Source organism: Rhinolophus hipposideros (genome assembly GCF_964194185.1).
Source record: "Rhinolophus hipposideros genome assembly, chromosome: 4".
In the NCBI taxonomy this organism is placed as follows: domain Eukaryota; kingdom Metazoa; phylum Chordata; class Mammalia; order Chiroptera; family Rhinolophidae; genus Rhinolophus; species Rhinolophus hipposideros.
This window is the reverse complement of record NC_138050.1, coordinates 48,673,991-48,701,318: the sequence shown is the minus strand read 5'-3', so window position 1 is coordinate 48,701,318 and position 27,328 is coordinate 48,673,991. Positions and strand designations below refer to the sequence as shown.

Genomic DNA, 27,328 nt, shown 5'->3' with positions numbered 1-27,328 from the left:
CATCCCATAAGCACAGAGGCCCACTTGACCCTTGCTGCACCTGTTGGCCTAGACGTGACGCAGTACCGTAAGGGCGCAGCTGCCTGGGTAACAGCCCGTAACATGGGGTGTTGTGGTTCGTCTCTCTTTCTGGTGAACTGGAGGCTATCCTTTTAAGCGCCATTTATCTCCCCCTTTTATTTTTGTTTAAATATTGTTGAAACCATTTCTAAAATATGTGAAGCTGCTTTGTATGGTACAAGTGAACAAAACCAAATGTCTTGGGTGGCTCACGATGTTTCAGGGCCTCGGGGTTGTTTTTAGCAGCATCTGTGATCATTGAGTATGAACTTCCATATCGGACAATGTGCAGGTTTTACTAGATTATCTCCGTGGCTGCTTCCAGCTCAGAAAGTGTGTGGGCCTTTGATTATAGATGTGGTTTCTAAAATTGTAATGGTGGATGGGGCTGAACCTGTATGGGGTCTGGGGCACATCCTAGAACTAGAGGATTTAAAAGAAAAACAAAGCCTCAATATCAGTTTATTTTCACTTCGCTCTTTCTCTTAAAATCAGGCTAGAAAATATATCCCTCCCCTCTTTCTGGTGATTTGTGATTTCTGATTGGCCTGAAAAGAGTTCATTGAAGTATATGGATGACTTTAATAATTTTAATGCTGAGTTACTGATACCCAAAGAGCTGGCATTGAGAGCCGGGAACAGTGTTGCCCTGTCCTCCCCACTAAATTGCATATGGTACTTTGCTGACCCATTCCTTCCCAGCTGGTTCCCTCTTGGCAGTTTTTGACATGTCCTGGCAAGATTTCTATGCTCTCATTTCAAGGCTCCCACACTCAATGATACAGATTTAAAGTATCACTGCCTTTCTCTCTCCCATACCCCATTTAACACCTAACACACATCTGGGCTCATGTGCAGGGGTCCTGCTCTGGGTTCCAAGGTGCAGTTTGTCCACTTAGACCCTTCTGAACAATTAGAATGTGAGCTCGGATTCTGTAAAGGGGGCAGGCTTTTCTTCTAGACTCCATTTTCATGATCTCACCTCTCTCTGCTATTTTCCTAGAATGGAACCACACCTCTTGCAATAGCCAAGCGTTTGGGCTACATTTCTGTAACGGATGTGCTCAAGGTTGTCACGGATGAACCCAGTGTCGTGGTATGTCTGCTTTTCCCCCAACACCCTCACCCCGAAACACAGCCTAACAGACAGGGTGCCCCTATGTGTTTCTCAGTTAAAAGTAGAGGTTTTCTGGGGTTCTACTGAGGACACCAGGTAGAAAGAGCCACACCAAAAATTGTGCGGGTGTTTCCTCCATCAGAAGGAATTTTACTGCCACCTAGTGGTAGAAGAAATTTGGGTTGTGACTAAACCCAGAGGGCAAGATGGGGTTAGGGCAGGGACTAGGCAATGGGAAGCTGGCATTTCCTGTTCATCCCTCCTATGGTTCCTGTCCGGCCTCAGCTTCCAGGCTGAGAGTCTCTTAGCTCCAATTGTCTTCATTTGGGACAAACCTCCTTTCCCACCTCCTTCCTGTCTCCACAGTCTTGACCAGGTAACTGCCAATTGGGGAAAGGGCCCACTGCTCTAATTGGGTTGAAATCTCTGCTTTTTCTTATTTTAGTTGGTCAGTGACAAGCACCGGATGAGTTTCCCTGAGACAGTAGATGAGATCCTGGATGTCTCTGAAGATGAAGGTAAAGTCTGGGAATGAACAGAAGTCCGGGTAAAGTCAGGGGACATAATGGTGCTTTGAGCACTCCTGAGTGCTTTCTGTCAGCTGCCATGTTGTACTCAAGGGTCCTTACAGCACAACCAAGTCTGCAGGTCTGAATTAAAACCAGAGAGAATTGTTTTTTAAAGATGTTGTCTGTTACCAAAATTACTCCTTTAATGTAATTCTAGGAAAAGGAAAATCTATAGCTTGGAGATTAACATACAAAAATCTTATGATGCTTCATAAATATATATGTGTTTGCATATATTATGCATTGAATATGATTCTACTTAGATCAACTCTCAGCGCTGTAAAGAACTGTCATAAAATTCTGCCTGATGCTTTCCTTCTGCTTTGAATGAATAACAAGCTATTTGCTTAAAATTTGTATGAATTCCTTTTAATAAGCTGCTTTTCTGACCACATAATGGGTCATTAAGTTTGGGGGCATATCCATTATTATGAAATTACTATAGTTTCAACTTCTGTGAACCACAGAGTGCTGGTAGTAGTTTTCCTGCCCCTGAGAAGCCTATCTCCTCACTTAAGTTTAAATGAAATTCTTAGTGTGTAAGTGGTGCGGTTGGACTGGGTTGTCTCTCTGGCTGTTGGTTTAATAACTTTGTCAACTAGATGATTAAAGCTCTGCTTGTGTCCCCTTTAGTAATATGCCTCTTGCTTTAATTGACTTCAATTCTGTCCTTTCTTAAACTTGACTCTTCTTTGCTTTCCAGGAACTGCTCATATAACTATAATGGGTATGAAACACTTTCTGTTCCCTGTGGTCCTTTCTCACAAGTGCATTTCACCCTAAGCAATCCAAGCTCTCACTAATCCATTCCTGCTTTCCACCCTCCTCTGACGGCTAACAATCTGGAGCCAGGAGCTTGACTAAAACAGGAAATGTACACCCATAAGATCCATGCCCTGGCGGGTAGCTCCTGCCTGTCCATCTCTGTGTCTGTGCCCATGCCACTGTGTTTGTGATCATAACTGCATGAGCTGTTGTTATTCCATTCTGTCAGCTCCAGATCACAAATCCAGGACACTCACTGCTAAGTGACAGTAAATGACACTGCGAGGTCGAGGGCTCCCACTCCAGTTCAAGCAAGGAGAGAGAAACAAAGAGGCAGTCTGGGATGCAGACATAGTTTGAACTTCTTGGTAACGGGCTTAGGAAATAATGAACTTCTACCTGCCATGGTTACAAAGAACCCTACAACCCTTCAAAATGAACGGGTTCAGTTCCTTTGTAGCTTATTTTTTTGTAGTGTGTGGTGTGGAAAAGAATGAAAACAATCCTTTCTTCGGTGTCATTGCATACTCCTCAATGGCTGTTTGGAACTGGAACATGTCAAGCAAAGACAGTTCTTTCTGGTTGTATTTTTTTTCTTCTACAAAACCTGGTACAGACTAAGATATTAGGAACTGGTTGCCCTGCTCTGTATGCCAGGACTAGAGGAGCAGGGCTAGTCAAAGACGTTGCTAATGATCTCCCTCAAGCATCAGAGACCTTCCTCTACTCCTCAGCATTGAGAGGACCAGGCAAAGCTTTTTAAAAAGAAAGAGGAAATCTCCATCCTGTCACTCACTTAAACTTGTGTGGTTTCAGGGGAAGAACTTGTTGGCTCCAAGGCTGAGAAGCAGGAATCCAGGGATATAGATGAAGAGAAAGAGCTGCTGGATTTTGTGCCGAAGCTAGACCAAGTGTAAGAAGTGCTCACAGCGTGAATGGCTGAGGTCCAGCCCTGGAACTCAGAGTAGGAGGATTCCAGAGCCAGGAAAAGCCACAAGAAGGCCCCACCCTGTGTGTGCCACTGACAAGGATAGAATGCTGCGGGTTGGACTGTGGGTCCAGCACCTTAGGATAAATTAGCTCTGTCCTTGACCACCAAGAGGGGACATGGAGGCCTTCCCTACAGCATGCTGTCTGGGAATGTCTCCCTACCTCTTCCGGTATCCTTGCCTCCCAACTTCCTTCCTCCCCTCATCCACCGTCTCATATGCACACCTCCTCTCCCTTCCATGCAGTCTCAGCTACTCACCAGAAAAATCCACTGAGGAAAATACACATTAGGAACTCTAAAATACACATTGTCACACTAAATTCAATCACTGACCACATCTCCCTGTCAGTACAGTCCATTAGGGGAAACCCACAAAGGGTCTGTATCTGCCTGGAACATATTTCTCATTCTTCCCTGTGATGCTGTGAGTTATTCTGCTATAGGTACATTAGTACACAGGGATGTTTTGCACATAAATCTAAAATTGACAACTGTGTAGAAACACTGAACCTCAATGTTTTCTGAAAATACAGATATGTGCCAGCTTAGTCCCATGGCTTATACAAAACAGGACAGTGGAACAAGCGGGAGGTGAAATGACCAGAGTATGTAATCAATTAGTATTTATTGAACATCAATTAGAAAGAAATATGAGACTTGGCTCCTGACCATAAAGAACCTGCAGATTTATTTGGTAGGATCAAACAAACACCAAGAGGTGATTACAGAATAGCAAGGCAGGATAAGAATTGGGGTGATGAATGCTGGGGAAGATTTGTGGTGGAGGCAGGTCCTTTGGCGAGGTTGTGAAGAACAGGGCTCTCTGGGGACAGGCTTTGAGATGAAGGGCAGAGGTTAGTCAGTGTGTAGAGATTGAGTTGTATTGCATGTGCTACAGTGAGAGGGGCAGATTGGGTAGATTATTACAGGGGTACAGAGGTAGGCCTCCCATAGAAGATGGGGGGCTACTTAGAAGGATCATCTCTTTGATTTCCCAATATTCTTGGCACACAGGGTAGAATCTCCAGCCATCCCCAGGATTCCGTGTGTCACACCCGAGACAGTGGTGATCAGATCGGAAGAGCAAGAACAAGTAAGAAGCATAATTTCTCTTATTTTCCTTTTTGTAGAGAATGGAGACCCCCGGACAACAATTACTTTGAGAAGATCTGCAGAATGATAGGAGCTAAGAGTTGTAAAGCTTGTAACATTTACCAAGCCTTGCAGATCTGTGATTTCATGTGCTTTTTGTAGTCCCTGTGCTGTCAGTATTCTCATTATCCCAGATATGACTGACAGGAGTCTCAGCGAGGCCACGGCTTGTAGCCCACGGCTTGTGAAACATCACTACACTGGCCCAGTAACGAGTGAGACTGAGAACTGACACTAGAAGTTTGGCTTCACAGCCCATGTTCTCATGGCCACCACCCCTGTACCCACACGGTCTGTACCCATGAGGGCAGTGAGTCGCAGTGCTGGAGAGGGAGCTGGAGACTGTAGCCTGTACCTACCAGAAACTATGGCAAGTCATGGAACTATGCACTCATTTTCTTTTACATCTGTAAAAAGGGGAACAGTTTCTGCCTCATCTTCCTCAAAGGATTATTGGAAGCTTAAAATGCTAATACAGAAAGAAAAGGGTGTCAGAGAAAATGTTCCCAGTGGGGGCTGTTATTCATTATAGTATCCTATTTTGTGGCTTCCCTGGATGCCACCTGAATTTGTCCCAAAAAGAGATTTAAAAAGATTAATTCCCCATATTTTAATTTTATGCCATTTGGCACTTTTTTCCAGGGCGAGGGGGCTTTCTAGGATAAAAAGAAAGCAGTGTGGTGTTTGGAGGCTGGAAATGACTGCCCAAGCCCTGATAACTGACATAAGTGTGTCTGTGTCCCAGCAAAGGCTGACCTCTTCCTCTGCCACTCGAAAGGGTGTATGTTGGAACTCAGCAGCCATAACCCGGACCCAAATGGCGTCCAGGGATAAGCCGGCTATGAAGCTGTCCAGCCAGCTACTCCGTGCTGGGCGTAGCATAGCGATGGATGTTGGTGTGACTCACTGAGTGGCATCTGGCAGACATGGTCAGGTACAGCCCCAGTACTGCAGAGGCACACTCCCTGAATGCTGCCAAAGACAGAGATGAGAAAGCAGCCACGTGGACCGGTCCTGCTGTCCTTTGACCAACCCATTCTCTTTGACTCCTCACTTACATCATGAACTCAACTCAGCAGGTGTTTACTGGAGTCCTACTATGTGGCCCATGAGACCCATACCTGCCTCCTAGGGGCGTATGGTCCAAGTGGTGTACTCAGATATGAGAAACCAGTTAACACAGAATGCAGGAAGGATAAATATCAGTGTTCAACTGTGTGGTGTGAGTTTATCCAGATTAGACTCAACAGGAAAGATTCATGGAAGAAGAGAGATGTGGAAAAAGTGAATGGAATTGGACAAGCGAAGGAGAGGGAAGGGCATCTGCACCGATGGGAAAGGATGAGTAAGAGCAGAGTTAAGAAAAAACCTGGAGGGGACCCGGGCCAGATTCAGACCCTGCTAATTTTCACGCGTCCCTGCAATGTATAAAACCCTGTGTGAGGCGGCCCCATGACCGATAATTGCGATGCTACTGTGGGACAGGGTACCATCTCATTTGCAGATGAGGAAACAGGAAACTCCCCAAGGGCGAGGATCTATTCCATTCACCTCCTGTACCTCAGGTGCCTCTAGGACAAGTAGCTCGCCCAAAACTAAACAGCAAGTAGGTTATGGTGCAGAGTCCATTGCCAGTTCTAGTGTGAAAAGCAGGCCACCGAGAGCAGAGGTTTCACGCTGAGGTATGTAGCTGGAGAGCAGGGTGGGGAGGTCAGCAGTGGGTGTAGGACCTAGGACTGAAGCCAGAGTGGAGTGAGGACTTGCTCCATGTGTTCCAAAACTCTATCCCAGGGTCTTGAGCCAAGGAGCAGCCATGACGGCAGGCAAAAGCCCATGCTTCCTTTTAGACTTCAGGCATGCCTTGTCCCAAAAGGGTCAGTAGTGAGTGTGTGTGAGAACTGCCTCCATTGGTCCACATGGTTTCTGGCAGTGAAGAGCTCCTGAGCCTCCCCCGCCTGGCACAATGTCAGCTGGCCTTGGACCAGCACCTGTGGCCTGGGAGGTAGTAGGACAGTTGGCCTTTGTCTCCTCCTCAGGCATCTAAAGAGTATGATGAAGACTCGCTCATCCCCAGCAGCCCAGCCACAGAGACCTCAGATAACATCAGCCCGGTGGCCAGCCCCGTCCACACAGGGTGAGTGACCCCTGTGACAGGGATTCCAGGACCACACCTTCCCTGTCTCAAAGAGAGTGCACAGAAGCCCAACATGGATCTGCCTGTGCCCTAGGTTTCTGGTGAGCTTCATGGTGGACGCCCGGGGAGGCTCTATGAGGGGGAGCCGTCACAACGGCCTGAGGGTGGTGATCCCACCTCGGACATGTGCGGCACCCACTCGCATCACCTGCCGCCTGGTCAAGCCGCAGAAGCTGAGCACACCACCCCCACTAGCCGAGGAAGAAGGCCTGGCCAGCAGGATCATTGCACTGGGGCCCACAGGGGCCCAGTTCTTGAGGTAAGAGGGCTCTCTCTTTCTCTGGGTGTGCGTGTGCAGCGTGTCCCTAACCTGTCCCTGCCCTGCTGGTCCATTACTGCCACCTCAGCAGCAACTACCCAGAACCATCTAGGCACAGGGCAGAGGGTGAGGCAAGCGCTAGAGCCCCTCTCACCTCGTTACTGTCCTGACAGGAACAGAACCCAGCGCTCTCATTCCCCTTTTCACTGCCTTTTCTTCGGCACACCAAAGAGTCCATAGGCCAGGTGGAGCTTAATACCCTCAAATCTTGTATGACACCAGAGAAGGGACGGAGAAGACAGGGCTACTTTGGGGGCCACCAAGGGTTTAATTATTCCAGCTCTGAAACGGTCTTATAGAGGACAGCTTTACAGCATTGCCCCCAAGGACGGCAAGATCAATGGGCTTCAGAGTCCCGTTCCTCACCCTGTCTGAGGCAGGCTGGGCTTCTACTAGGAGCTTTGTTATTCTTCAGGCACCATGGCTATCATGTCGGGACAGCTCTTACCCTGGAGGCCCTGCTTTCCCATCTCTATGCACTGCCTGTCCCCACCTCCGAGCTTTCATCTACCATTTGTAAAGCAGCCTGCAGAAGGCTTTCGGGTTAATCTTCCATTTTAAATGTACTCCTCAAAGCCTGCCCGCAAAGGACATGCCATTACCGCTGACTGATAGAAGAGGAGGCTGAGGCTCAGAGAGCTTCAGGCCCCTGTCTAGAGACTTCAGGCCAGTTCCAAGGATCGGGTCCAAGGGCAAGGTTATTTGGCTGAGCCTCAGCCTTGAGGAATGAGATGGGGGCCTGGTGGTGAGCGACAGGAAAACTGCAGAGATCTGTTCCACTATTGGGACCTGCCCACAGCTGGGGCCCCTACTGTGGCTACGGTACCCCTTCCTGCTCCAGGCAGGAACCAACTGCCCTGCCCCACCTGCTCTTCTCTCCCTTTGCCACTGGCCATCTGCCCGCAAGTTGTGAACACCCACATGCAGACCCCTCTCCACCATTCGCTCTGTCCCCTCAGCCCTGTGATTGTGGAGATCCCCCATTTTGCCTCCCACGGCCGCGGGGACCGTGAGCTCGTGGTGCTGCGGAGTGAAAATGGCTCTGTGTGGAAAGAACACAAGAGCCGCTATGGAGAAAGCTACCTGGATCAGATCCTCAACGGGATGGACGAAGGTAACGGAGACCCCGGGATCCCAGAGCAGGTGCCCTCCTTCTGGAAGATGGGATTTGAGGTTGCACTTTTGGGGTGGGCCACCAGGGCCACCTGGAGTTTGGGGAGCCCTGAGAGACTAGAGATGGCCCCATTAGGTCCAGTTCCCAGTCCTTAGGGCATCTGAGTGAGCACCTGGCCCCTGACTGCCATCTGCATCTCCTTCTGCTGGACCTTTTGGATCCAGAGATTTCTCCCTCCAGGCAGCTCAGCCCCATTGTTGGGTGCCTGGGGAGGGGGCATGCCCTGGAAGCTGGGCTTGAGGGGTCTCTGGGACAGAGAGGTGGCTGAGCCTGCACGCAGCATGACCGGCTGGCACCACCATGCCGTGTGCTTCCAGAGCTCGGGAGTCTCGAAGAGCTGGAGAAGAAGAGGGTCTGCCGCATCATCACCACGGACTTCCCCCTGTACTTCGTGATCATGTCACGGCTCTGTCAGGACTATGACACCATTGGCCCTGAAGGAGGCTCTCTGAAGAGCAAGCTGGTCCCCCTGGTGCAGGCGACATTCCCAGAAAATGCTGTCACCAAGAAAGTGAAGCTGGCTCTGCAGGTGACACAGCCCTCCTCTCCTCACCAGTTGGGGTGCCCCTACCACCACTCAGGCAGTTCATGGAAGGTGCAAGGAGTTCAGGGCCTCAGGAAAAGGACCGTTGTCCGCTGGACATCCCCATTTTTGTCCAATGCCTGAAAAGTTGAGGGAGAGATTTGATCTTAAAGCTCAAAAGAAAGTTGGGTGGGTTTCAGAAAACCCCAGATAATGCATTAATCCACATGGCTTTCTGGATGGGTACCTAATGCTGAGTAAAGATGGTACCATCCTGGAATGAGGAGCAGTGGGGGAACAGGGAGAAAGTGCTCAGAAACGAGGGCCAAGCAGTGACGTCAGACCTGGAGCAGGCTCTGTGGTCAACTGTCATGGGACACCCCCCTACTCCAGGAGCTTTTTCACTCTGCATAGACAGCCCGCTCTCCTTTAGAGGATAGTGCCATCTCCTGTTCATGAGCTGAGTTGTTCTGGGGATGAGTGTCCCCCGTTTGGCACTTTGCAGGCCCAGCCTGTACCAGATGAACTAGTCACCAAACTCCTGGGCAACCAAGCCACGTTCAGCCCCATTGTCACTGTGGAGCCACGGCGCCGGAAGTTCCACCGCCCCATCGGGCTTCGGATCCCGCTCCCTCCTTCCTGGACGGACAATCCACGGGACAGTGGGGAGGGAGACACCACCAGCCTGCGCCTGCTCTGCAGTGTCATTGGTGAGAGGTGCCCTTTTGCCTCTGTCATATCTTCTGTCCTCCTCCTGGCCACACTAGGGGGAGATGAAAGAAGGGAAAGCTAACAATCACCCCGGGTTTTGTTGGCCTCTCCTGGTGATGGGCTCTTCAAATGGACGGAAGGGGGATGCATCTCGGTAGAGTCCACGCACTCTGTGGCAGAGCCCTCTGCTCCCTAGAGGAGGAGTGCTCCAGGTTGCTAGGAGGAGGAGAGTATGGGAGCATAGGTGTGCTCAAGGCTGCATCAAGATGTGCCCATCTCTGCTGTTGCCCGCTTAGCCTTCACTATTTAGCAAGCTCTGTGCCTACATTCTGAAGACTGTCCTCAGCCCGTTTCTGCTCTCGTTGCAGGAGGAACAGATCAAGCCCAATGGGAAGATATAACAGGAACAACCAAGCTCGTGTATGCCAACGAGTGTGCCACCTTCACCACCAACGTCTCTGCCAGGTGACATGCAGCCCCGCCCAGCCCCAGGGGCTCCAGGGCCCTGCCCTGCCCTGCCCAGCCCAGGCTGGGACCTGAGCACCCTCCGCGGCTCCTCTCCGCTTAAAAGCCCCGCCGTGACCACCAGGAGTGTTAGAGGGGCCAATGCTGGGTCACACGTTGCTCCTGTTTGGATGGAAATGAAGCTGTCCATCGGGCATTTAGGAACATGATTACAATTATCCCCTCTTCCCAGGTTTTGGCTGTCAGACTGTCCTCGGACTGCTGAAGCTGTGAACTTTGCCACTCTGCTGTACAAGGAGCTCACTGCAGTGCCCTATATGGCCAAGTTTGTCATTTTCGCCAAGATGAATGACCCTCGAGAAGGGCGGCTGCGCTGCTACTGCATGACAGATGATAAAGTGGACAAGACCCTCGAGCAGCACGAGAACTTTGTTGAGGTGGCCCGGAGCAGGGACATAGAGGTACAGCACCTGGATCCCTTTACGCTGAGCCCTCGCAGGCCTTCCTGTCTCACAGTGAGGCAAAGCTCCTGGAGCCAGGACAGGGCACGCGTGGTTTGTTTTCTCCAGGATACTGTGATCCAAAGCAGTCAGAAAATCCTCCTGTGGGGGGCAAAGGGGTTGGCGGAGGGTCCCAGGTTGTGTCTCTTTGATCCCCTCTTGAGAAGCATCCTAAGGAAGTTTCACCTAAGGTGAGGAACCACTGTGGGCCCAGTGATGTGAGATAATAAGCGCTGATATCCTGGCGGAGTTCTGGAATACTCTGACAGCGATCCTCATCAACTACACAAAGATATATGGAGGGTCCTGCTTATTATAAACTCTTTTCAGTGAGGAAGCATAACCTGGGAAACAACCTTTTCCGATACAACTAGGGAGATTTCTCAGAGCACACCCACTGTGCCTCACGCTGTAGAAAGGGGGTGTGTGGAGAAGGAAAGACCAAGGCTGAAAGGCAGGACATGCCATCTGGCCACTTCTGCCTGCCAAGCTGTATTTGTTTTGCCCTTCCTACAGGTTTTAGAAGGAATGTCCCTGTTTGCAGAGCTCTCTGGGAACCTGGTACCCGTCAAAAAAGCTGCGCAGCAGCGGAGTTTCCACTTCCAGTCATTTCGGGAGAACCGTTTGGCCATTCCTGTAAAGGTGCCGATCTTTCGTCTGGGTCTCGAAAGTTTGGGAGGCAGAAATCTCTCAGCCAGTCTGGTGGTCTATAGGACAGCCCTCTGAATCTTCTTTTTGTGTGATTGCATTTAGGTGAGGGACAGCAGTCGAGAACCGGGAGGGGCTTTGTCATTTCTGCGCAAGGCGATGAAGTATGAGGACACCCAGCACATCCTCTGCCACCTGAACATCACCATGCCCCCCTGCACCAAGGTGAGCTGCCACCTGAGGAGGACCCTCAGCCAGAGATGGGGTCCTGGAGGAGGTTCCAAAACAGACTCTAAGTCGAGCATTTCCTTCTGTTGAAAAGATGCCTTTGAACTCCCCGACGCACAGAAAGGCTCTTTGGTCTCCTCTGGACATTTGGCTGTTACCTGGCAGGGAGAGCCTGCCCTAGCCCTTTCTGCAAAGCTCAGAACAAAACATCAGTGTCAGATGGCAATATGTGTGTTCATATTCATGTTCACTGGGGGGCCTGAGCTGTCTAGGATGTTCTTTCTAGAAGGTTCAAAGGAGTCTGAAAGGCATCCACCCTGGAACCCTCTGTCTGAGGCTTCCGAGACTTAGAAGTGGGCATCAGGTCAAACACTTTTAATAGTACCTGGTACACATGCATATATAACGCTCAAGGCCACCCAACTATTTGATAGCTTTTTTTTTTTTTTGAGCCTCTTTTTCATGTATTTGCTTATCTTCCCCAGGGACCCAGGCTCTCAGAGAAGGGAACCCTGGTGTCTCAGCCCTTGCAAACACCCAGGTTTTTGAGCTCAACAAAGGTGTCTTGACCAAGTATGTTTATTTATCGATACCTGTAGGAGTATCAGTCAGTGCCTATTGTATGGACTTTGAAGAGATCATATGTCTCCATATTTTTGTTGGTGTTGTTTTGCTATTGTCATTTTAATTATCAGCCTTCCATGCCAAACTAGAAAAGAAGCAAGGTTCTGTTCATACATCTGCAGCTCAATTTCTCTTCTGTTTGGGAACCAGGGTGAATCAAGTTCTCTTTCTAAATAGGATTTTTCTGCATCTGGGTGCTTTGCCACAAGGCCAGCGTGTTAAATCTCAGGCCAGTATAAAAAAACAGGCCTTTTGAGCAGAAAAGAATCCAGAAAGAAAAGCTTGGTTTTTTAAGTTCAAACCCCAGCTCCCCCAGTTATTAGCTGAGTGACCTTGGGCAAGTTGTTTAACCCTTCTATGCCTCAGTTTCCACATCAATGAGATGGGAATAATAATAGTACCTGACATATAGGAAGTTGTGAGCATCAAATTAAACAGGGATTGTTTAATTTGATTCGGCAGCACATATACTAAAATTGGAATGACACAGAGAAGATTAGCATGGCCCCTGTGCAAGGATGACACGCAAATTCGTGAAGCATTCCATATTTTAAAAAAAAAAAATTAAACAGGGATTGGCACATGATCAGAGCCACATGATTTTCCCATTATTATTATTATTATTAATAAAGTACATGAGCCTCATCAACTCCCTGTCATTCCTACCTCCTCCCACACTTCTACTCTTTGTGTTCAGGCTCCAAAGAAGTGAGTACTTACTGTTTGCCAGGATCAGACATCATTCCATACCCCACCGTCTATAAGCTTGAATCACCTCCACGAAGGAGTATAGCCCAAAACACCAAGCACCCTTTCTTTGTCTTCCTTCTGCAGGGGAGCGGAGCCGATGACAGGAGAAGGACTTTGACACCGCTGGCCCTGAGATACAGCATACTCAGTGAATCGACACAGGGTATAAACCTCTTTGTGATGAGATGTGCTCACTCCCTTCCCAAGGAGCTTGTGAGCTCGCTCGCTTCCCCTCACCCTGACAAGAGCTCCATGTGACACGATGGACTCAATGTGTTATGAATACAGCAGGTGGAGCCTTTGGCTTGTATCTCCACCTGACCATTACAGGTTTAGCAATCTACCTGGTGTACTGTGAGGTCCCCCACCTGACTTGAGCATCCATTCGGAGGTCATTACTCACCCCTGTCTAGTTTGTGTCCAGTGAGGCTACTGAGTGAAATCCAATGCTTCTCCCCAGGTTTTCTCAGTGGGACAGACCGAGCAGATATGAAGATGGCTATTATATCAGAACACCTTGGCTTCAGTTGGGCAGGTGAGTTGGAGAATTTGAGGTAGAAAAGCACTTTGCCTGTCTACACCTACCTACCCATACTCCTCCTTCCCTCTAATGAGCAACTGATGAAAGCATTTCTGAACCTCTTTTTACTATCCATTGTGTATCTGTTCTGATTGGCTTAGATAGGTCTGTTGCCCAAGCAGTGCCTTTGGGGGCCAATGGAAAGGGGGAAGCTCGCTCCATCCTACACTTCTGTCTGGCTTTCCTTTGTTAAGAAAGAATCAACATTTGATATTACAAGAGACCTTAGAATTGATCTAGTTCACTTCATTTTACAGATGGGAAAACTGAGATCCAGATAAATAACATGACTTTAATTATGTAGCTAGTTAGTGACAGAACCCAGAAAAGCCAGCAAACAAATAACAAACACTCAATAAAATACCTGTCATCTGGCGGCCCATCTACTGCCCCCTACACTGTACACATGCCTTTCCTCACAGGATGGCATTGCTGAGGGAAAAGGGGAATTAAAGAGCAAGTTTCAATATTTTTCATTTATAATCTCCGGTAATAGCTGAAGTCTACCAGATGTCTTGTCAAAAAAAATGGTTGCTCTTATTTAAAGGCAATGGGCAAAATAAAGAGAAAGCTCAAAATGTGCTTTACTCAATCACAGATCCTATAACTTGATTCTGTCCTCCCCCTCTTTTCTGGTAGCTTTTATATGAATGAACTCCCATCACTCAGTCACCCTGCAGAGAGGGCTTCAGACAAACTCAGAAATCTTAGCAATGGCTTTCTGAAAGGCAGTGTGACAAAAGTTCACAACAACAGAAATTCAGAGTAATGTTCATATTTGAAGGCAAAAAAGAAGGTCTACTGCTACTTCTTGGGTGGGAAGGCACGTGTGTGTGTGTGTGTGTGTGTGTGTTACATGCACATTCTTATCTCATTATCAATCTCCCTCTGGCCTTCCTCATCCTTGAAATTAGACGTTGATGCTGTTCTCCCTTCTAAAGCACCTGTGAAAAATAAAAAATAATGGGAGGGGAAAATGAAACATTCTGTGTTATTGCCTTGCATTGAGATGGGAACTTGTATTTTCATTTTAAATGTAAATAATGCCTTTCCCCGAAGAAACATAAATACAGAAATGCATTTCTATTATAACTGCTTCTGAGTGGAAAGTCAGTGACATCCTGGTACAGCCCAGACAGCACTGGAGCAGGCATTAACAGGTTCAACCTCACTTTCCGGTCTGGCACCAGCTTGCTCTGTGACCTTGGATCAGTTGCTAACTTTGCTGAGAAGCTGTCTCCTCATCTCATATTTGAAGTGATGGAAGAAAGGGCATTCATTCATTCATTCATTCATTCAATACCTATTTATTGAGCACCCTTACTCCTGCCCCATTTTCTGAAGATATAAAAATGTAGCTGTCTGCATTTCACTGGGTATTTCTTGGTAAACAGGAAGACCAAATCCAAAGGGAGACTTCCAGTGCTCCCCTACAGATGTTCCAGTCCACAGAGCCCATTTGGGAGCTGGAGCCGAGCTCTGGCTTAGCTCACACCTGGTCTTGGTTCTTTGCTTGCAGAGCTGGCCCGGGAGCTTCAGTTCAGTGTGGAAGACATCAACAGGATCCGCGTAGAAAACCCCAACTCACTGTTGGAGCAGAGCGCAGCCTTGTTGAACCTCTGGGTCATCCGTGAAGGCAAAAATGCAAACAGTCAGTACCATTAAGCTGAAGAAGACTTCTCTTTCCAAAGTCTGTGCCAGGAAATAGTCTTCACCAAAGTAGTTCTTTCTCCAAATTCCATTTGTGCTGTGACCTTTGGAACCAATCTCTTTTGCACTGTCTCCGTCTCTTTCACACACACCCCTATCAGGGTCACTGAGTTTTCTAGGCAATCCTGCCAGAAGACAATACCAGAGAATCTTGCCCTCCATCTTTTCCCATCCTCAGAATAATATAACGATTGCACCAGGACCCCTACATGACAGCATGTGTGTAGGGTGTGTGACTTCCTGTTGAATTTCTCAAACAAATGAGAAATGTGCTCTCAGGGCAGCGCATGGGTGAGCAAAGCCTGTTCTCGTTCTCAGCAACATCTTTTTCTCCAATCTGGAGGGAAGATTTGTCTCACTCTTTTCAGATCCTCCTCAATCAAAGTCCCATAGTAACAAACACCAAGAGGAAATTGAGTGTTTACATTTGCATCTGAAATCAACTGGCAAGGACCAAGGATTTCAAAAGGATAGAATCCAGTCATTCTCAGTCTCCTTTTCTGTAGTATTCCTCTTAGATGACAGAAAAAAAAAGTCTTTCCATGCTTTGAAATTGACCACTGTTAGAGTTTGGAAAAGATCTGTTGAAGGGTAATGAAATCTTCTCTAAAGAGGAAGTTTGTTTTGATTCTGACCAAAGAGCAATGCCTCCATGTTCTGAAAAAAATAAGTCATCTCCCTTCTTTCTCCCATTTCCTCTTGGCATAATTTTCAGAGCCCCAGTGACATTCCCACCCTGCCCTACAGTAATGAGAATTCCCTCTGCAAGCACCTTCTTCTCTTCTCCCGGCAGTGGAGAACCTGTACGCCGCCCTGAGGAACATTGACCGCAGTGAGATTGTGAACATGTTGGAAAGCTCTGGCAGACAAAGCCGCAACCTGAAACCAGACCGGCGGCGCACGGAGCGGGACTACTCGTCCTCACCCTCCCAGATGAATGGTGAGTGTCTCCTGGAGGGAAGTGAGGCTGAGCCAAGCCTAGTCTTCCAGGTGCCTGCAGAAGACTATGAAACCATCTCCTCCGGTGGTGGGAGGTCTGTCTCTACAAACTCCCTCCCTGAGGGCAGGGAGAGCACTGGTGAGAAAGACATGTGTGCCCTTCTCTACAGAGAGGCTCCCTGCAGCTCCCATCAGCCACAGGCTCCCAGGGACAGGCTCCCTGGTGGAGTAGCTGGAATCCAGAATCTAGTCTCAGGCAGCCACTGAATTCCTGCCCCTACAGGTCACAAATGCTCTGTGTAGCTCTGTGCCAGGCAGGAGCCCTTTTGGGCTTCAGTGTCCCCATCTGTAAAACAGTCAGTGGTTGAGGAACAAAGGGCATGGAGCCTTTGGCCGAAGATCTGATGTGGATCTGATGTGGGTGCTTGTTTAAAAGTCCTATCGGGCCCCTTCTGTGACGCTAAGTGGGCTACTTTTCTTTGAGTCCAGTTTCTCCTTTCCTCTCTGTCCCTTTTTTTCTCACCCCATCTCTTTCCCCTCATTCTTTTTGATGTGGTTCAGCATGATTGGGAGTTCCAAATGTGACCAGGCCCCTGGTGGGTGCTGACCTGTGCTCCCAGTGCCCCCACTGCTGCCTCTTGAGGACCGCTATTGTTGCAGCAGCAGTGGAAGTAGCTAACCCCATGAAGGAGCCGGCCAGGGACCCCCATTCCCTCTTCTTTGTCTGCCCTGTCTCTAACCAGTCGACACAGAAACAGAGCAGAACCCCACTCTGTGGTGGGAGCCAGGAGGCCAGGGTTCTAGGCCCTCTTTCCTTCTGACTCCATGTGCAGCTGAGTCATCTTCTGTGCTTTAAAATCAGCAAGTTGAGTTACATCCCCAAGGTTCCTTACAAACCTAGAAAAACTATTTTTAATTCTGTGCGCGATCATCCTCTGGTGCCAAACATGTCACCCTGGACAGCTGCATCCCGCTGTTTATGCTCCCCAAGCTCCTAGCTTAATGGATATCCCTGGCCATTCACAAGCGTGCTCCCTATATGGGCACCTGTGGCACCAGGCACAGGCCACGAGTGGGGAAGTTCTAGGCTGGGCTGGGCACAGGGCCTCCTTCTGCCAGGTTTAGCCTGTGCATGCTGAGCCCCTCAAATGTTTCTCCCCTGTCCTGTATCTCCTGAAACATGCCACCTAACAGCCCTGAGTGCAGGGCTCAGATTCTGTTGATCACATCTTGTCTCCTTTCTCTTCTGCCTCTGACCTCATCTGGACCTCTAGTCCGCTCATTCTCCTCCACTGCCTGTCTCCACTGTCTCCACCTTGGCCAGGTGTTCAGGAGCCATCAGCCTCCACAGATGCACGTCCTGGGGGACTCCTAGCCCTTCCCTGCCCCGCATCTCATGACTGTGTGCGAGGGCATGTGTGTATGCGTGCACAGGGGCTTATCTCTGGCTCTCGGTGGAAGCTGCACACTGCTCACATCCGGCATAAATGGCTCCAAGATAGCGATCCACTCCCGTGTTCCTCAGGGGACCTGGTTGGAGCGTTGCAGGACCGTTAAGTAGATCCACTCCCTTTCACAGAGGAAAGATGGGAAGGTGGTTGAGGAATGTGGCCATCTTCGGGAAATGCAACTAACAAAGCACTTCTCCTTGTCTATGTGATAAGCCATCACTTGGTTGGGTTTCTTAACAACCCCAATACTGTTTCAGTCAACTCAAGTCAGCAAGGGTTCGGTTTTTTGTGCCCCAACTATGTACCTATAGGACAACGGGCCCATAGAATTACCAGACTATAAACAAGGCAGTTACAATAATTAAGAATCTGTTAAGAGGATAGATCCCATGGTAAGTGTTCTTACCACAATAAAATAAAATATAAAATAAAATAATAAAATAGAGTAACAGACCCAGGTATTTCTAAATGTCTCCTGTTGGACATAGCACTCTTAGCCCCAGTCCAGCCTAGACACTCTAATGCCTGAACTCTAAATTCCTATGTGGGGCTGGGTCTCTCTGTGCTCCATGACTGGTGGAAGAGTCTCTGTTTCAGTTGGTCAGCTGATTTGGCAAGTATTTTTTGAACACCTACCACATGCCCCGTGCTGTTCTAGGTAGGGGAAATAAATCAGTTTTCGAACAGATGCCCCACCCCAAACCCCAAAACTCTGTCTTCATGGAGATTACCTTCTGTTTGGAGAGTCACACCATAACTTGACAGAAAAGTGAGTAATATAATGTGCTGGCAGGTAACAATAAGTGGTGTAGAAAGTAAATAGACTGGAGTAACGAGTTATGGGCATGCTGGGGTTAAGGGCATAAACAAATGGTGGGAGCAGGTAACATTGAATGAAGGATGGAAGGAGACCGACTGAGTCAAGGAAACGTGGAGAAAGAGCTCCTAGACAAGCACACCAAGCAGTGGCCCTGTGAGGGGTGCGTCTTGTGCTCGCAGAACAATGAGGGGCCAGCGAGGCGGGGCAGAGGGAGGGAAGAAGAAAGGGCAGCAGTGGAGGTCAAAGGGCGACAGGAGGCCAGCTCTTACAGACTATCCTGAGGACATCTCACCTGCAGTGAGATGGAGGCTTCGGAGCAACACAGGAACATGATCTAACTTGAGTTTTCAAAGGATCCCATTTCCTCTTTGTTGATTATAGACAGTGACAGATTGAATGCTGCTGTGCTTCCTGGCCTCTCTGTCCAGCCTTGTCAGCCCCTCCGAACCCCCCGCTCTCTGGGTAGACACAGGTTGTGTGTCCTGCGTGCTCGCTCCCGCCACAGCCTGAGCAGGCACTCAGAAACAGATGCCACGCTTGGTCCATTCTACATTTATGGGCACCAGAATTGTCTTTTGTTTGTTTTTCCTGCCCTCTTCCCTGTCCCAGGAAGAGCATCCCAAGTCTGGGTGCCCTCTCGCCTGGAAAGAAGGAGGAGGAGGAGTCAGAGGTCGAAGGGTAGGAGACAGCAGCCTCCTGCAATTTCTCTGGCTTTCTTCTGGGCAGGAACAATGATGGTTTGCCCTGGAGCCAGCCTAGCCCCCTGCGCTGATGGTCACGGTCTGTGCTTTATCTCATCTCTCTGCTTGTCTGAGCCTCCTTGTGAAGCCATGGCAACTCAGGGCAGGGATTGGATGCTCCGTGGTTTCAGGGCAATAGAAACATGAGGTCTCTTTTCCTTCCTTCCTGAGTCCTCTTGCTGTATGCTCTTGGACTGGCCAGAGTAGAAGGGGGCTTAAGTCAAAAGGCCACTTTGCTTCTCCTACACAAGAGGAGCCTACCCCAGGCCCTTGGGTAATAAATGTGTAGGGGAAAATATTACATAAAAGGAGAAAAAAGTAACATGTTCCTAAAAGTAAAACAGATTTCTTATATGAAAGGAAAAAGTGGACATCTCACACCTACACTTGTCAGCTCCATTTGGTTTGATAAATAGAACACATATTAATATCTACTTAGAAATAAAATGTGTTTTATTTCTATCAACTGTTAATGACTACAACTGGTGAATGTGGCTCCTGTCTGAGGCCAGGATGTCTGTCATTCCCTGTCTAGCTTGCTACTGACATTGAGCTAACAGGATAATCATTATGTCTGGATTACCCAAGAGACCTGGGGAGAACTGGACTGTTCTCTTCCCCAAAGCAGTATGTATGGTTGCCTTTTACCTGATTTCCTTGAAATGCAACCCCAGAGGGGAGACCTCTAGACTGAGAGATTGGGCTGGTGACCCAGATAAGGCCACGTGAAACTCCTAGAGAGACAGATACTTCTGAAATTCAACCTAGAAGACTCAGCAGACCTTATTTTGGTCTCGTCCCCCTCTGTGAGATGTTTCTGAGCATGATGTGCTCAGGCTTTAGTGAGCATTGCTCTGACTTAATAGTAATCCCCACCAGCACTAGTATGGACACCTACAGCCTCAGATACGAACTTGTGGGATGTGGGTGGATCAGTGGAGTCCACTGGAGACTGAGAGGGAGCAGTGAGGTGTAGACACTAAATACTGTTACCAGGGAAGCGGCTTCAGGATAAACACAAGGTAGGAGAGAGTGTGCATGAGTTCTCTTCACGGGCATATTTTCATTAGGGTGAAATTCCATTAAAATGAACACCATGGAAGTTTCAAGGTGGAAAAGTCACAAAGAATACCCAAAAATGAGCCTCAGGTATTCTGTGTCCAATACAGCTACCCTCTCCCAATTCTTATCAAGATTCCCCAGAGTCAGAATATTCATCTGGCCGCATCTGAGGGGCTGTTTAAGATGCATTTCACTTCTGGCCAAGAAGAGACAATAGGTACTAAATATGCCTCCCTTCTCAAAACAGCCAAAAAGTAGACAAAATATATGAAACAACAGTTTCAAGACATTGGACATCTGATAACAAAGGGCAGTGATCCATGAGACATAGGAAATGCATGAGGTGAATCCCATTGCTAGTTCCTGGATAGTGGCATAGGGAAGAGAAATCCAAGAAGACTCCCTGGTTTGAGAAGTTGCTGAGACTCTAGGGGCAGCTAGATGTACCAAGATAGAGTACTATGGAAGAGACAGCTGCACAGACAGAGAACTCTGGATAGAGATCCTCATAGGGTCTCCTGCAAGTTTTGGATCAGTATTAATCAATTATTCCCAACAGTCAGACTGAACATTCACAGATATTGCACAGGGAACAACGAAAAGTTCTATCTCAGAAATGGAGAATAACTAGCCCTAAATTGAGCAGTGCTGCAGCCCTGCCTAATCAACCTTGAAAGCAAAACTTAAAAAGATCAAAGTATTTCAAAGTAACTGCATAACGAAACAAATCTCAGGAATATTTATAAGAATACAGAAATATCCAGCACCAAACAAGAAAAAATTCACAATGTCTGACATCCAATTAAAGATTATCAGACATACAAAGAGGCAGGAAAGCATAACCCATAATGAGGAGAAAAACCAGTCAATTGAAACTGACCTAAAACTGGTACAGATATTAGAATTAGCAGACAAGAGTGGTAAAACAACCTATTTTTTTAAATGGTAAAACAGTTATTATAATTGTATTTCAGAAATTCAAAATGTTAAGTAGAGACATGGAAGATATTTTTAAAAGACTCTAACCAATCTTCTAGAGATGAAACTATAATATGTAAGACGAAAAATGCACTGGATGGGATTAGACATTAGATGTTACAGAAGAAAAGATTAATGAACTGGATGACATAGCAGTAGAAACTCTGAAATGAAACACAAAAAGAAAAGAACGTTTTAAAAAATATCAGTGAACTGTGTGACAATTTGAAGTGGTCTTATATTTGTGAAATTAGAGTTTCCAACAGAACACAGGGGGAAAAAGTATTTAAATAAATAATGGCTGAAATTTTTCTAAATTTGATGAAAACGATATAGACAGATCCAAGAAGTTCAACGAACCACATGCACAGGAAACATGAAAGCAACTATGCCAAAGCATGTTTTAAACAAAAATGGTCAAAACCAGTGATAAAGTCTTAAAAGCAGCCAAAGAAAAAAAGTATGTATAAAGGAACAAAGATAAGGATGACATCAGATTTCTTGTTGGGAACAATGCAAGTGAGAAGACAGTGGAGCAACACCTTTAAAGCAGACCACATCTTTAAAGAACATCTCTGGGATTTATTGATGATGTAATACGGAATTGTACACCTGAAATTATGTAATTTCATTAACAATTGTCACCCCAATAAATAAATTAAAAAAAAAGAACATCTCGAAACCTAGAATTTTATACTCAACAAAAATAACTAAAAAATGAAGGCGAATAACTTTTTTCGATATACAAAGTCTGAACGAATTCATCAGACATAAAAAGGCTGAACGAGACCCATGCTATAAGGGTCTCGTTCTCGTTTATGAAACAACATAAAGGAATGAACAATGCCAAAAATGTTAACCGCATGGATATATACATGATTTTCTAATTAGACTTCTCTTCAGAAGCCCTGCAAACAAGAAGAACGTGGAGTGAATTATTTAAAGTATTGAGAGAAAGCAAACCCACCAACCAAGAAGTCTGTATCTTGAAAAGTTATCCTTCATAGGTAAAGGGAAAATAAAGACTTTCTCAGACAAACAAAAATTGAGGGAAATTGTTGCCAGCAGAACTGCTTTGAAAGAACTGTTAAAAGAAGTTTTAAAATAATATAAGTCAGAAATTTGGATCTACATAGAGTAAGGAAGAATATCAAAGAAGGATTAAGTGAAGATAAAAACTTTATTTTATTCTTAGTTGATCTATAAGTTTTTCAAAATAATAATAGCAACAATGTATTTGATTATGTATGTTTATGTATATCCTACACATACACACACATTTGCTTATGTATGCTTCTATGTAAATGAAATGAATGATGAATGACAGCAAACAGCTATGTAGAAAGGACAGGAAGGAGAAATTAAGATTGTTATGTTATAAGATACACTACCTGCGAAGTGGTATCGTTTCATTTAAAAGTGAACTTGCATTAGTTGTAAATGTATATTGCAAACTATCTAGGGCAACCACTAATAAAAGTTTTAAAAAAGCATAATCAATATGCTGAGAAAGGAGAAAAAATGGGATCCTATAAAATGCCCAATTGAAACCACAAAAGGCAGAAAAAGTAGAAGATAAAAATAGGAACAAAGAACAAGGGCAACAAATAGAGAACAGTAACAAATATGGTATATATTAATCCAACTACTATGTCAATGATTACTTTGAACATCAATGTCTAAATGTACCAGTTAAAAGATAGAGATATTTCGAGTAGATCAAACAATACAACCCGACTGTATATTGCCTGCATGAAACCCACTGTAAATATAAAGATACCTATAGATTAAAAGTACATGGATTGAGAAAAATATACCATGCTAACACTAATCAAAAGAAAACAGGATTACACCTGAAACTAATAATTGATAAAAAAGCAGAATTAGCTATATTAATTTCAGACAGAGCAGACTTCAAAGCAAGTAAAGTTAGGGATAAAGAAGGGCATTACATAATGATAGAGGTCAATTTTTCAAGAAAACAAACTGATCCTTAATGTGTATGCACCTAACAGAGCGTCAAACTATATGAGACAAAAACTGATAGAACTGCAAGGAGACACAGATGACTCCAGTCTCATAATTGGAAACTTCAACACCCCTATATCAGAAATGGACAGATCCAGCAGGCTGAAAATCAGGACATAGTTGAACTAAACAATACCATTAATCAACTAGATACAAGTGACATCTACAAACTACATCTTCCAACAACAGCAGAATACACATTCTTCTCAAGCTCACATGGAATGTTTAGCAAGATAGATGACATTCTGGGACATAAAAAACACCTTAACAAATGTAAAAGAATAGAAATCGTAAAATAAATCAACATAATTCATCACATTAACAAACTAAAAAAGAAAAACCATATGATCATCGCAGTAGATGCAGGAAATGTATTTGACAAATCCAACATCCATTCCTGTTAAAAATTCTTAGCAAAGTAGGAATAGGAAGGAATGTATTCAACCTGATAAAGGGCATCTACAAAAAAACCCTAAAGCTAACATTAACTTAATGGTGAAAGACAGAATGCTTTCCCTCTAAGTTCAGTGACAAGACAATGATGTCTACTCTCGCTGCCTCTTTTCAACATTGCATTAGGAGCGCTAGCCAGTACAATAAGACAAGTAAAAGGCAGCCAGATTGGAAAGGAAGAAGTAAACTGTCTTTATTCACAGACACAAGATCACCTATATAAAAAATCCAAAGGAATCTACAGAAAGTGATTAACAAATGAATTTAGGAAGGTTGCAAGATACAACTGCAATATATAATAATCAATTGTACATTGAAATTAAAAGTGGACTTATGTTAGTTGTAAATGTACATTTACAATAGCATTGAAAAATTTGAAATACTTGGAGATAAGTCTGATGAAAGACTTATACATTGAAAACTACAGAACATTTCTGAGAGGAATTAAAGAAGACATAAATAAAGGTAGAGATTCACCTTGTTGATGGGTCAGAAGACTTGATATTGTTGTAAATACTCCCTTAATGATCTATATATTTCATGCAATCCCAATCAAAATCCCAGAAGGCATTTTGTAAAAATCAACAAAGTGTTTCTAAAATTCATATGAAAAGGACCTAGAAAATGAACAAACTTGGAGGACTTACAATATCTGACTTCAAGATTTGTTATAAAGCTATAGTAATCAATAAAGTGTGGGATTGTCATAAAGGTACATAAATGAGTGGAACAGAATAGAGTCCAGAAATAGAACCACATATGTATGAACAACTGATTTTCAACAAAGGTGCAAAGACAAGTCAGTGGAGAAAGGATAACGTTTGCAACAAGTGGTACTGGAACAATTGGACATCCATGTGCAAAAATGAATTTGGATTCATACTTTGTACCACATACAAAAATTAACCCAAAATGGATCATAAATTAAATGTAAAACCTAATATAAAAACTTCTAGAAGTAAACATAAAACTATAAAACTTCTAGAAGAAAACATAAAAGAAAACCATAGAGATCTGGGGTAAGGCAAAGATTTCTTACATACAACACCAAAAGCACAATCTATAAAAGAACAAGTTGATAAGTTGGATTTTATCAAAATTAAAAACTTCTGCTCTTCAAAATACACTGTGAAGAAAATGAAAACAACAAGCAACAGATTGGGAGAAAATATTGGCAAATCTGATATAGGGCTTGTATCCAAAATATATAAAGAACTCTCAAAACTCAATAATAGGAAAACAAACAAACCAGTTTTTAGAATGGATTTGAACAGACACTTAACCCAGAAGATGTACAGATGGCAAATAAGCACATGAGAAGACCCTCAACATCATCAGTTACTATTAGGGAAATAAAAATTTAAACTATAAGGAGATCCCATTACACATAAGAATGAAATGAAAAAGGCTGACCATACCAAGTGTTGACAAGAATATGAAAAACTGGGACTCATACACTGCTGGTGGGAACCTAAAATGGACAACTACTTGGGAGAACACTTTGGTTGTTTCTTAAAAAGTTAAACATATACTTACCATATGATCCAGCTATTCCACTCCTAGGTATTTACCCAAAGAAAAGAAAGTGTGTGTCTGCACTGATAAGCATCTTTATTTGTAATAGCCCCAAACTGGAAGCCCCAAATGTCCATTAGCAGGTAAATGGATAAACAAACTGTGGTCTATCCATCCAATGGAATACAGCTCAAAAATAAGAATGCATAAATCATCAATACATGCAACAATATGGATGATACCAAATGTTTAAGCTGAGTGAAAGAAGCCAGACAAAAAAGAGTACACTCTGACTAGTTTCATTTATGTAAAATTCTAGGAAATTCAAACTAATGTATCGTGATGAAAAGAAGATTAGCAGTTACCTGGGAATGGGGTAGCAGAAAGAAGGATTACAAAGCATAAGGAATCCTTTCAGGAATGATGCATATCTCTCATTGTGTTGATGGTTCCATGGGTGTATACCTATGTTAGAACCTATCGAATTATCTACTTTAAATATGTGCATTTACTGTATGTCGACTATATCTCAATAAAGCTATCTTCAAAAGATATTAATGGGGACCGGCCAGGTGGCTCAGGCAGTTAGAACTCCGTGCTCCTAACTCCGAAGGCTGCCGGTTCGATTCCCACATGGGCCAGTGGGCTCTCAACCACAAGGTTGCAGGTTCGACTCCTCGAGTCCTGCAAGGAATGGTGGGCTGTGCCCCCTGCAATTAAGATTGAACATGGCACCTTGAGCTGAGCTGCCGCTAAGCTCCTGGATGGCTCAGTTGGTTGGAGCGCGTCCTCTCAACCACAAGGTTACCAGTTCAACTCCCGCAAGGGATGGTGGGCTGTGCCCCCTGCAACTAGCAACGGCAACTGGACCTGGAGCTGAGCTGCGCCATCCACAACTAGGATTGAAAGGACAACAACTTGAAGCTGAACGGCACCCTCCACAGCTAAGACTGAAAGGACAACAACTTGACTTGGAAAAAGTCCTGCAAGTACACACTGTTCCCAATAAAGTCCTGTTCCTCTTCCCCAATAAAAAAAAAAAAAGAAAAGAAAAAAAGATATTAATGGCAGAATCTAGTGAAAAGACCACTCTGTGTGCCTTAAGCAAGTTGCTAAACCTCTAGTTTCCTAATTTTTAAAGTAGGAATAATGTCAGTCCTTGCAGGATTGCTATGATAATTTAAAATAATATGTTAAATATGTTTTATACAAAATAGATGCTCAATTAGTAATGGAACTAATGTAATAACACTTTCAAGAGTAACAAGAAGAAAAATATCACTTGACTCTAAAATGTTCTGCTTGCATATATCTGGAGAGATGTCTATGAAGGGTTTGAAGGCCATTGCCCCTGGTTTCCCAATTCCTTAGGTCATAGTTTCACATACAATGACTTGGAGTTAACATTGTAGTAAAATTTGACCCACCCATTTCTCCTACTCTCCCACCTCCTCTTTGTTCGTAGTTTGGTCAGAGCAGAAAGAGGATTACCGTAGTTTCTGTCACTGCATAGCCCTACCTGCCAGCCACCCTATCACTTCATGGTCTCCCTCCTAATTTTGGGATCTGGAACTACATAGACTTGTAGAGTTCAGTCAGGAAGAAAACTCTCCTGGGAAGATTATGAGAGGATGTACGAGTATGTCAATCACATAGCATGGTTCCTGTCACAATGTAAACATTAGCAACTGTGGTTTTACTAAATATGGATGAAGTCACCTGTCTGGCTCCTGTGTCCCCCTTACCCACCTGGAGAGCTCTGCAGTAGTCACTGGGGCCAGTGAATTCCCAGTCCTGTTCTAGGCAAGTGGAAGGAAAAGGTAAACACCATCCCTTCCCTCAAAGAGTGTACAGTTCATGAGCAGCTTAGTGAGGGAACCTAGGACAGGTTCAAAGATGGGGGAAATCCAGGTGAGCGGAAGTTGCTGGGGAAACATCATGAAAAAAGAGGACAAAGCGAACCTGTCTTGTTTGTGTGTGTTGTATGTTTGTAATTCCCAACCCTTTAGCATGGTACCTGGCATGTAACTGGACCTCAATGAATAATTTTTGGTTGAACAAGTGAGTGGATGAGGTTAGCTGGAGATGGTGTTGTCAGAAGTAGAGAAGAGATGAGAAGAGTTGAGGCTTAGAGCTGTGAATGAGTAGGACCCATTTGGCTTAAGAAAAGCCACACCCAGGGAGGAGGTGACAAAAGGAGGGGGATGAATGACAGAATGAAGAACCTGGACACTAGGGTAGGTACCTCTCTGGACACAGGAA

At 45.4% G+C, this 27,328-nt stretch overlaps 1 protein-coding gene across 4 annotated transcripts in view; it reads left to right on the top strand.

Moving 5' to 3' along the window:
- ANK1 (ankyrin 1) overlaps window positions 1–27,328 on the top strand; it is a 199,004-nt gene that overhangs the window by 153,400 nt on the left and 18,276 nt on the right. For all 4 annotated transcript variants that reach the window (XM_081047066.1, XM_081047064.1, XM_081047067.1 and 1 more), the window contains 18 exons: window positions 1,064–1,156; window positions 1,623–1,695; window positions 2,450–2,473; window positions 3,328–3,424; window positions 4,517–4,595; window positions 6,691–6,788; window positions 6,883–7,107; window positions 8,127–8,281; window positions 8,659–8,870; window positions 9,370–9,574; window positions 9,944–10,040; window positions 10,273–10,501; window positions 11,057–11,182; window positions 11,294–11,413; window positions 12,875–12,953; window positions 13,251–13,325; window positions 14,890–15,021; window positions 15,874–16,020. In XM_081047066.1, coding sequence (XP_080903192.1) covers window positions 1,064–1,156; window positions 1,623–1,695; window positions 2,450–2,473; window positions 3,328–3,424; window positions 4,517–4,595; window positions 6,691–6,788; window positions 6,883–7,107; window positions 8,127–8,281; window positions 8,659–8,870; window positions 9,370–9,574; window positions 9,944–10,040; window positions 10,273–10,501; window positions 11,057–11,182; window positions 11,294–11,413; window positions 12,875–12,953; window positions 13,251–13,325; window positions 14,890–15,021; window positions 15,874–16,020 — 2,266 coding nt within the window. The remainder of the gene's footprint in view (window positions 1–1,063; window positions 1,157–1,622; window positions 1,696–2,449; window positions 2,474–3,327; window positions 3,425–4,516; window positions 4,596–6,690; window positions 6,789–6,882; window positions 7,108–8,126; window positions 8,282–8,658; window positions 8,871–9,369; window positions 9,575–9,943; window positions 10,041–10,272; window positions 10,502–11,056; window positions 11,183–11,293; window positions 11,414–12,874; window positions 12,954–13,250; window positions 13,326–14,889; window positions 15,022–15,873; window positions 16,021–27,328) is intronic.